The following is a 9770-nucleotide window of genomic DNA, read 5'->3' on the forward strand; positions in this document are numbered from 1 at the left end:
CTTTCCCCTCAAGAACCCATGCTGGCTGTGAACAATGACTGTGTTGTCTTTCAGATGTTTTTCAGTAACTCCCAGAACAATCTTCTCCGTGATTTTGCCAGGCACAGAAGTGAGGCTGACAGACCTGTAGGTGCCAGGGTCATCCCTGTTGCCCTTCTTGTAGATTGGGACATTTGCCAGCTTCCAGTCAACTGGGACCTCTCCAGCTTCAGAAACCCTTGTACTGGGTTTTATCCAGGATATACCTTTTGCTATGCTAGATAACCAAATTTGGTAAAATGTCAGTTGAAAGCTTGGTGGGTGGGATGTAAAAATGTCTTTTAGCAGCAGAATCAGAGATGAGTTTGCTTACGGTGAGCGTGATACAATTCCTCAGCTAAGTGAGATTTCCCTGCCACAGGGACTCAGTTAAGGAGGCCTCTCTGGGTGAAAACAAGAAGGCTCAACTCTGTTGTCACTAACACAGCATTAACAGCCGTTTCTGGCTTGAAAAGTGTGATAATGTCACCTTCTGAAGGGATGCTAGACCTGGAAAGTTGTGAAAGGTCTATAGACATGGGCTTGGAAACAACTGGACAGGGAAGTCAGCAGCAGAAAGGAATGGGGTAGGACAACAGGCTGGGGTGAAGAGCAGCTTATCTGGGCAAGGAGGTAGAAAGGAGGGTAGAGACTTTAGGTTGAGGTACAGTGAAGAGCCAGGTTGGGGATGGTGGTGTTACTGTTATTTTTAATGTCAATGGACAGTAGGAACTGGGTAGGTAAAGGGATCAAATTAGAGGAGAAGTGAGGAGATCAGGGCTTGTCAGGCAAAGGGCTGGGACTGGACAGGACATGGGACTATGGTGGGGAAAAGGAGCATGCATTTGGAAAGATGAGTTAGAAACCTGAGTTTACTCAAGCAGTACACCTGAATTCTTTGCTTAAGTCTATTGTGAAAATGTCATCTCCATGTCTTCGAAATATCCAAGCAAATCCATGTGCTCTTAACACTGTGGCTGCGTGTTCTGGAGCATAACAGAATGAGTCATTGCTGGAATGAATGGGGTTAGAAAAAGCAGGTTTCACAGCAGCAAAAAGTGTTATTTAGTGGTGTCTTCCTGGTGGAAGGAAGTAGTGTCATAGCTGAAGAGTCTGCCTTGGAGTTTGGCGTGACATTCCTGCTGTGACCTGCTCTGGTGAGCAGCAAGTCCCATTGCCTCCCTTCCAGTGGAGAAGATACACTGCGTCCACAGCTCGTTTCTGCTTCCTCTCTGGCAGTGCTGATTGCAGACTATGCCTGTCACTGTACAGTAATGTGGCTTTGCAGTCAATTGCCATTTTCTTTTCAAACATGGGGATTTAAACACAGTAGAAATGGTAATTCTTTTTTTTTTTTTTCCTAATAAAAACCTGTGAGGCTGTGAAGTCTAGTGCCTCTGCAGTAACACAGTGTTCCCAAGGCTGCCTGTGGCAATGCTGGCTGGATCACTGTAATGCAGGATTGACTTTTAACTGTGTGGATGCCTTGCTTTCTCCACAGGACCTCAGCCTTGTTCAGTGAGACTGATGACTTTGAGATTCTGTGGCTTCTTTACCATAGATAGAAAAAGGAAGAGAAACCTATGAAGTGTTTTCCCAAGTTGTTACTAGACACCTTTTGCTGTGAACTAGAATACAGCAGGTGTGGAAAGGACTGCTCATGCAAAGCCAATAAATGTGAAACGGTGAAAAGGAGAGAGCTTGTAGGTATGCAATTAAGTTGCAACCAGATGTTGAGACTCCTGCTCAGAAAAGGCTTAGCTATGTTTTTAAGTAGTTACGGTGCTTACAAGTGACATGCCAGCTCAGACCTGTCACTACTGCACCCCTGGCTGTGCAGCTGCAGTGAAAGGTGGTGATGGAGGGACAGACTCTTTCTGGGACATATGGTGGCGGCTCTGTACTGTTCAGTGCAGATGGACTGACTGTGCCTCACTAATCTCCCCAGACATCTGGAAACTGTTTGAATTATTAGAACCCTTCAGAAAGCAGTGGGGAGGTTGTGATAGATAAGTGTCTTGTCCTGAATCTGCCTTCTGGAAAAGTGCAAGGGCCTTTCAAGAGGTGTGGTGTCAGCCCTGGGGCCACCTTGACACCTGGGAGCAGCTACCTTGCCACCAGAGCAGTGGGAAGGAGAAGATACCTCCCAATATAGCTCTTCATTTCCAGATGTCCTGCTGGTGGCTTTTTCATACAGCTAAGTAATGGATTTAGGAATGAAGAGAGCTGATGAGGTGCACATCAGCTAGAAAGCAGGGCTGGGACTCCTGTAGACTTAGCACTGCCCTGTGAGGCATTGCTGTTTGGAAAGGTAGAATTCTCCAAAGACTCACGTGAGTGAGTGACACTTTCAGGTAGACTGCAATGGAAATGTGTAGGAGGTAAAGCCAGGCTGATTGATGAGGCTGGAAGGAAGCTTCCCTTATAGAGAGATGTTGGACAGCTATAATAGTAAAGTCAATGTGGTGTCAAAATAAAGATGAAACTTGTTTTCATTCTTTGGAGATACTTGTTTGGCTGAAAAGAGTGATCGCAGGTGTAAAGCTTCCAGAAGCACTGCTCTCAATCAGACTGGGTATTCTTTTTGCAAAGTGGACTTTTGTAATACCAGCGGAGCACATAATGGATAAACTGGTGGATCTTGAAATGCAATGAGGAGTGCAGGGCTTCCCTGATGTTATTCAAACTGCTCTGGTGATCTGAAAGGAAAGACCTAGAGATGCATGTACCTGAATGAATGGATGAGTGCTCTTGGCTCACTCTGTACCAGACTAGTAATGTCATGTAGTCTGCCCAAGCAAAATTAGCTTTGTTACAGCCTTACATGGCTTTGCAGTAGATGTGATACTGGCAAAAGTAGATACTGCTTTGGAGGGTCAGTGGCCTTCATGATGTGAGGGCCTTTGTGGACAGACATGTTGGTCTACATTTCCAGTGGCAAGATTGGAGTAGTACATATGTTTCTGATAACCAGCCATTAAAAGGGTACCAGAGAGATTGAGGTTGAGGTAGAAAAATGCTAGGGAGGATCAGTGCTAACTACTGGTCACAGTCTCCTGCAGAGATCTCCAGAGCTCTGTCAGAAAATGAGGTATGGGTTAGTCATTTGGGGTTTGTTCTGGTTTGGTTTTTTTGACCCTGTGTTCTCTGATGGAGTAGTCTGCTGCTTAGATGCTCGGCAGCTTCAGTCTCATTTTTAGTCTACTTTCTTACATATATGGTAGAGTATAAGAACTTCCTTAGCATGGATAGATAGCATGCTAGAGAGATAAGTAGCTGGGATGAAAGCCAGGTAGTTAAATTCGAAAATAAAGCGGAGATTTTAGCGCAGAGAGAGAGAAAACTGGGCAGTTGAGCCGCAGCTCTATTAGGAATAGAGCAGCAGTGTGCCCAGGTGGACAAAAAGGCCAACGGCTTCCTGGAATAGTGTGGCCAGCAGGACTAGGGAAGTGATTGTGCCACTGTACTCAGCACTGGTGAGGCCCCACCTTGAATCCTGTGTTCAGTTTCGGGCCCCTCACTACAAGAAAAAGACATTGAGGTGCTGGAGAGAGTTCAGAGAAGGTCAACAAAGCTGGTGAGGGGTCTGGAGCACAAGTCTGATGAGGAGCGGCTGAGGGAACTGGGGCTGCTTAGCCTGGAGAAAAGAAGGCTGAGGGGAGACCTTATCGCTGTCTACAACTACCTGAAAGGAGGTTGTAACATTGAAGGTGTTGGTCTCTTCTCCCAAGCAACAAGTGATGGGATGAGAGGAAATGGCCTCAAGTTGCACCAGGGGAGGTTCAGATTGGATATTAGGAAAAATTTCTTCCTAGAAAGGGTTTTCAGGCATTGGAACAGGCTGCCCAGGAAAGTGTTGGAGTCACCATCCCTGGAGGTGTTGAAAATATGTGTGGGTGCAGTTCTTTAGGGACATGGCTTAGTGCCAGAGTTAGGTTAACGGTTGGACTAACATGATCTTGCGGATCTCTTCCAACCAAAATGATTCTGTGATTCTGTGGAGGTGGCAGTTTGTTCCTCTATGTCTGTGAAGCACCAGGAAAATATCTGTTTGATATCCAAACTTGTGTCATTGCTTTACTCCAGAAACTAGTTGCTGTGCTCCTCTCCTGCAGCACAAAGCCAGGGGAAATGAACCTGTTCAGCCAGTGCTGCCACCCTGTGCTCTGAGGCGAGGCCTGCCTACCTCCTGCTAACTGCAGCGTGTCCCCTCTTCTTGCCGTATTCCGCTTGTAGATGGAATTAGGGGTCTCTGAAGGACAGAGCAGCTCTTCCCTTTGCCTGCACTTTTCTGCTGTCTTGCTTTTGTCTTTCTGTGGGTGAAAGCTACCCTTTCCCTGGGAGTTCATGCTTGCACTCTCTCTCTCTCTGTAGGGGAAGGTTCAGGATGAAGGAACGAGAAGAAATGTGGCAGAAAATAGAGGAGCTGGCCCGGCTGAACCCCCAGGTGGGTAGCAGCAGGACCTATGATGAATGAGGCAAGAATGTGTTAGGGGTCTTGACCTGCTTCCTCAGTTCATGGGAGCAGGCTCTAAGCGCCTGATCGCAGTCTTGTGCACACAGCTGCAGCAATGGTCTGTCCTTCTCAAGGCCTAGGGTCTTGGGGATGCTGGCAGTAGTTTACCAGCCTGGCCCCCTCTAGGACTGACCTTTAAGTAATGCCTTATAGAGAACATGTACATGTTCATGGATTCCTCTCTCAGCTGTGGCTGCACGTGTAGTGTGCCGTGGCTCAGAGTGCACAGGTAGGCATGGAGGATAGGAGAAAATATTCCTTTCCTGTCTTGTGTACTGACTGCTACTTTTGTGGGTGCCAGAGAGAACCGCTGGAAGAAGTGTGACATGCTGTATTAGTATGCTGGGGCAGGTGGCTTGGTGGTAGATGGCGTGCTGACTCTCCAGCTCTCTGTGTTGTCTGCAGTACCCCATGTATTATGCACCTCCACCATTGCCTCCTCCTGTATGCTGTATGGAAACAGAGACCCCAACTGCAGAGGATATACAGCTACTGAAGAAAACAGTGGAGACAGAGGCTGTGCAGGTGCGTAGGTGACTTGGGTCCTTCCACAATTACTCTCAGACCAGCCAGGACATCAGCATAGTCCCACAGCCAGAACTGGCTCTTTCCAAAATGTTGTGAGAGTAAATGCCCCTAATCTCGTCTCTGATTGTTAGAGATCAACCCATATATAGTCTGAAGAGTGGAGTTTAGCTAACCTTCCCCTTCTGGAGAAAGTGCAGATGGGACTTTTCTGTGTCCTTAATGCCTGTATTTGGCTCTCAGCCTGTCCTGCAGCATGCTGCAGCGTCACCCAGCATATCCTTGAGCGGTGGGAGTCAAAGGACGGGGAGGCTGGAGGGGTACAGGGGTTTCCTACTGATCCCTGACTTCTTTGGTTTGTCTGTAGATGCTGAAAGACATTAAGAAGGAGAAAGTTTTGCTGCGCCGGAAATCTGAGCTTCCTCAGGACGTCTACACTATAAAAGCCCTGGAGGCCCACAAGAGAGCAGAAGAGTTTCTCACCTCAAGTCAGGAGGCTCTCTGATGGGCTCGGGAGCTGGCCCAGGAAGCTCTGCCCCATTTTCTACCCCAGGGGTCACAGAAATGCACTCGGTTCTCATGCATAAATAAGGAATGAACATGGTGAGCTGTGCCTGTCCTCCACTCCATCTGCATCCCTACAGGGTAGATCTGGTTTTATGTTATAACTTGTATCTCACTACTGTCATGTCCTCCTGCTTTTCCTCCTTCCTCCTACTTCTCCACCTTGGGGGTGTGTGTGTGAAAGGAGCCTCCCTGACCTGCAGTTTTATCAACCCAGGCAGGAGTTGCTTCATTTACAGCTGCTGCCTGGTTATTACTCTGCCTGGGAGCCAGAGCCTTGCTGCCCCACAGCACAAGCTCTGTGTTGGCTGGAGACAAACCCGTGTGGCTCAGCATGCTGCTATGAGCCCCAGGTGCCCAATCTCTGCCAAGTCTGCCCCCACACTGCCTGTGCAGGCAAGCCCTGCCTTGGTCAGGCCTCAGGCTGAGCTCTGGCAGAGTTTGTGGGGGTTCAGGCAGCAGCATCTAGCAGAGTTTGTGGTGGCTCTGCTGCCTCTCTGCCCTACCTCGGGGTGCAGCTCCACAGCTGGAGAGTCTTACGTACAGTGGAGGAGATGTTTGCTTCCACCTTTCTTTTGCTTCAAGCCCCTTGTTCTGTTCCCATGTCAGTGGAGTGGGGGTTCAGTGCTTCGCCACCCCCAGTAAAGGCTGGGTGCAAGCACTACATACTATTGCAGCCCTCCCTTTAGAGCATCCTTAGAAGCTCTCTTGTGGAAAAGTGAATTACTTCAGCTGTTTGTGTTGGTCCGTGCTGACTCATCTCCATCCCGGTGCCTTAGGTTAACTGTGGGCCCGGAATTAACTTCCTGCTTTGTAGCAGGTGTCAGCCACTGACATCTGCTTTCTTCCTCTGCCTGCTCAATTAAAATACTCCTGCAGCTCTCTCTTTGTCACCATATCCCATCCTTAGCTCTGCAGTGGCCAAGGTTTCTAGGGAGCTTTTGCTGCTAAAGTCATTTCTGCAAAATAGTGGAAGCAACAGCTACATGTTACAGGGCCAGGTGCAGTTTGTGAGTGTTCAGTTGTCTCCTCGTTATGATCAATGGCTAGGTGCTACTGCTGAATTGCTTCTGTGTGTGCTCTGACCAAAGTTCTCCTCGCCCTGTTACTTCGGCACCTGCTGTGGCCTAAGGCCCTTGTTACTTATCATATGGTGCGTCAGCAACTCGTGCTAATTTAGCATTTAGAGCACACTTGCTGATAGCCCAGGGGATTGCACAGCACTCAGGTGCTGCTGTGATCCAGCTTTCTCCCCTGCCTTTTGTGGTGCAGATTCAGTCCCAGACCAAGGTGCCACCTCAGAGAGGCTGGCTCGTGATAGAAAAGCTGCCTTGCTTCTTTACCTGCTGCATTTGCTTTCGTGACACGTAAGCTTAAGTGGGTTTGCAATAGTGCAGGGAGCTTACAGGGTCGGTGCTAGTCTGACACTGCTTTGCAGCATCGTGGGATGTTGCAGAATGTCCTGTATCTGCTCATCACCAGTAAACCATTCCCAGGTCAGAGGTTCATCCCCTCTAATCTTACTGCTGGTGTACAGCTCATCTTTCCTTCAACCCAAACTAAGCTGTTTTTTCCCCTATGTATCCTGTACCCCTTGCCTGTCTCTCAGCTCAGCCCTCATTAGGCATGATGCCACCATCTCTTAGGAGCAGCTGGCAGGCATGAGTTATGTTTGAGATCACCCACAGTCACGCACAACCCCATCGCCTCCCCTCTGCTTCATGCAGTGGGCCAGTTCATCGGGACACTTAAGAAACACCTCAGGGAGGTTAGTGCTTATTTTGAACATTAGTCCAAGCTCATGACCAGTTGCCAATCAATTACCTCACAGCACATAGGTGTGCACTGGGTGATGCTGGAGGGCGCACAGGAGTGGCCAGCAGCTCGGGGCAGAGTGGAGACAAGGATGGCTGAGCACCACCTGCAGCAGGACTCAGGCCGGGGAGGATGTTTCTCCCCATTGCAGTACAGGCTTTCCAACTCCTCCGCTTAGCCTTGCTTTTTAGGCCGCCACCTCATTTTTAGAGCACTACAGCATGTGTGCCTTCATTCGAGCCTGCTTGCAGCTCAGCAGCGGCTACGTTTCCCTGCTGCGGGCTGCTCTGCGCACAGAAAGGACACTGGTGCACAGAGGCAGTCGTTGTCCTGCAGATGGTCTGTCTCTGCCAGCAGTCCCTGAGCATGGCAAGAAGAACATTACCAGGGTCATGCCATGTGCAGGGGCAGGACTGTAACGCATCACAACTACGTGCTGTATGGCTTCATAGCTTTGTGCGTCTTGTTCTGGGTCAGGGAGCTTATCCTTAGTACCTTCACCTGGCCATTAGTTTGCTGCCTATTCATTCCAGTGTCCTGGACATCCAAAAAAGGGACCATGTGAGAAAGGGGAGGAGCGTGTTCACCCTCTCTGCCACACATCCTGCTCATAGGCAGACCTGTGTCTGCCACGCTACAGCTGCCCATTGCACAACACTTAGTTTCTAGCATTAGCACTGCTCATTTCTGCTTATGCCTTTCCCCACATCAGCCAAATGGACAGAACTGGAGCTGCCTCTTCTGCTTCACCTGGCTCCCTCCTCCCAAGGGAACAAGCAAAACTAACTACTGCATTCACCCCCTGGACACAAGTATTAAGCTGCTTACAATTCATATGTACATATGGTGTACTTTATTTTCAGTAGAGCATTACATAGTACGAAAGTGTTTGATTTTGTACAGATGTCCCTGTATGTACAGAACTAAATAAAACCGATCTCTTGGAAAGACACATTGGACTCCACCTCTGATATTCCAGCACACAGCCTCTGTACTGGGAAGTGGGGCCCTAGCATGGAGAGGGACTTCTCCAGCACTGACAGCATGGGGACAAATCCAGTGTTTGTCCCAAGGGAATCTGGGCAAAGCTAGTGAAGCCCCTTCCCTCCACATGCATACATGTCAGGCTCCTTGGAGCCAGAGGAAGCCAACACATGGACATTACAGCAACTTACATGCCAGCCAGAACCAGGAAAGAGGAGCAGGAGGGGAAGTCAGGCAATGTCAGTGGGAGAAACTGGAAGGTTGATGCTGGCAAGTCCCATCACCACCCACCTCTAAGGCAGCGGGTGCCCACCTCATCTGCATGGCAGAGAGAGGACTGGGGTCAGCAGTCCCCCCGATGCAGCTCGGCCCTCACTTCCACTCAGGCCTAGGGCCACTGAAGCTCTGCCGAGCCTGCAGTGTGCGCTGCACCACATCCTTCCACTGGTCCTCTGAGATCTGGCTGGCCCAGGCAGGGATGCCCAGGGCAGGAAGCCTCACGCTGGCCATTGTCTTCTTCACCAGCTCCACATGCTCTGTGAAGAGAAAGGGCATGACACTGCGCCCGAGCATGCCGCCGGGCAGCCGGGAGGGTCCCCGCTGGAGACACCGTTACCTGCATCCATGGGGATGGAGCTGCGGCTGCTCTGAGCCGTGGCACCTTCCTCTGTCGCCTCCTCCTCCTCACTGTCCGCCGGCGGGTCAGGCAGGTGCAGCCTCAGTATCTGCAGAGAGAGGCAGGCAGCCGGGGTCGGGCCTGCTCCCCTGCCCGCGGCGCCGCGCCGCCCTGCCGCAGCTCTCCCCCAGCCCGGCCCGAACAGATAGGAAGCGCTGGGTGGTACCTGCAGCCGCTCCTGCAGGCCGGGGCCCGCCTCAGCGCAGCCCTCCGGGCCGGCGAGGAGGCCCGCCTCACCGGGGCCCTGCTCCGGCTCCTGGCTCAGCGGCTGGTACAAGTACCCGCCGCCGCCGCCGCCTTCCTCCTCCTCCTCCTCCTCCTCCTCCTCTTCCTCGTCACCGCTCCAGCCCGCCGCGCCATCGGGGGCCTCTGGCGGCCCCGGCTCCTCTGGACACACCCGCCCCGGCCCCATGCTCTGCGCCACCGCCATCCACCGGGCGCGGCGCCGCTGCCGCGGGGCACTGTGGGTGTTGTAGTCGTGGGGCGGTGCGAGGGGGGCACGGGCGCGCGCCGCCGCTGCCCCGCCCTAACGTGCCCGGCAACGGGGCGGTGCAGGGCAGGGCACAGGAAGGCACCACCCCCGAGGCGGGCCTGGGCCTAGCACGCTCGGAAAGGCCCTGTGGGGCCGTGCCAGGCCGAGGCGCCCCGGCCGGGGAGGGCGCCCGCGGTCCT

General features: G+C 51.5%; 2 protein-coding genes across 6 annotated transcripts in view; one reads left to right on the forward strand and one right to left on the reverse strand.

Annotated features, from left to right (window-relative positions):
* PPP2R5D (protein phosphatase 2 regulatory subunit B'delta) overlaps nucleotides 1–8390 on the forward strand; it is a 32560-nt gene extending 24170 nt beyond the window's left edge. For all 5 annotated transcript variants that reach the window (XM_065834117.2, XM_071805801.1, XM_071805800.1 and 2 more), the window contains 3 exons: nucleotides 4393–4465; nucleotides 4940–5059; nucleotides 5427–8390. In XM_065834117.2, coding sequence (XP_065690189.1) covers nucleotides 4393–4465; nucleotides 4940–5059; nucleotides 5427–5564 — 331 coding nt within the window. In that variant the 3' untranslated portion in view covers nucleotides 5565–8390. The remainder of the gene's footprint in view (nucleotides 1–4392; nucleotides 4466–4939; nucleotides 5060–5426) is intronic.
* On the reverse strand, nucleotides 8269–9566 carry MEA1 (male-enhanced antigen 1). The gene is made up of 3 exons (XM_065834123.2): nucleotides 9265–9566; nucleotides 9039–9147; nucleotides 8269–8958 (listed from the first exon to the last, which is right to left on the reverse strand). The coding sequence occupies exons 1-3, from the start codon at nucleotides 9526–9528 to the stop codon at nucleotides 8795–8797; spliced, it is 537 nt and encodes a 178-aa protein (XP_065690195.1). The 5' UTR covers nucleotides 9529–9566; the 3' UTR covers nucleotides 8269–8794.
* Between the last annotated feature and the right edge of the window lie 204 nt (nucleotides 9567–9770).

This window comes from Patagioenas fasciata, chromosome 3, assembly GCF_037038585.1.
Source record: "Patagioenas fasciata isolate bPatFas1 chromosome 3, bPatFas1.hap1, whole genome shotgun sequence".
Classification (NCBI taxonomy): domain Eukaryota; kingdom Metazoa; phylum Chordata; class Aves; order Columbiformes; family Columbidae; genus Patagioenas; species Patagioenas fasciata.

Excerpts from the sequence above, each read along its gene's own strand:
- MEA1 (XM_065834123.2), bottom strand. The coding sequence starts at position 9,528 with ATGGCGGTGGCGCAGAGCATGGGGCCGGGGCGGGTGTGTCCAGAGGAG. Across the intron at positions 9,148-9,264 it reads GCCTGCAGGAGCGGCTGCAG|ATACTGAGGCTGCACCTGCC; the intron begins GTACCACCCAGC and ends CTCTCTCTGCAG. Across the intron at positions 8,959-9,038 it reads CTCCATCCCCATGGATGCAG|AGCATGTGGAGCTGGTGAAG; the intron begins GTAACGGTGTCT and ends TTCTCTTCACAG.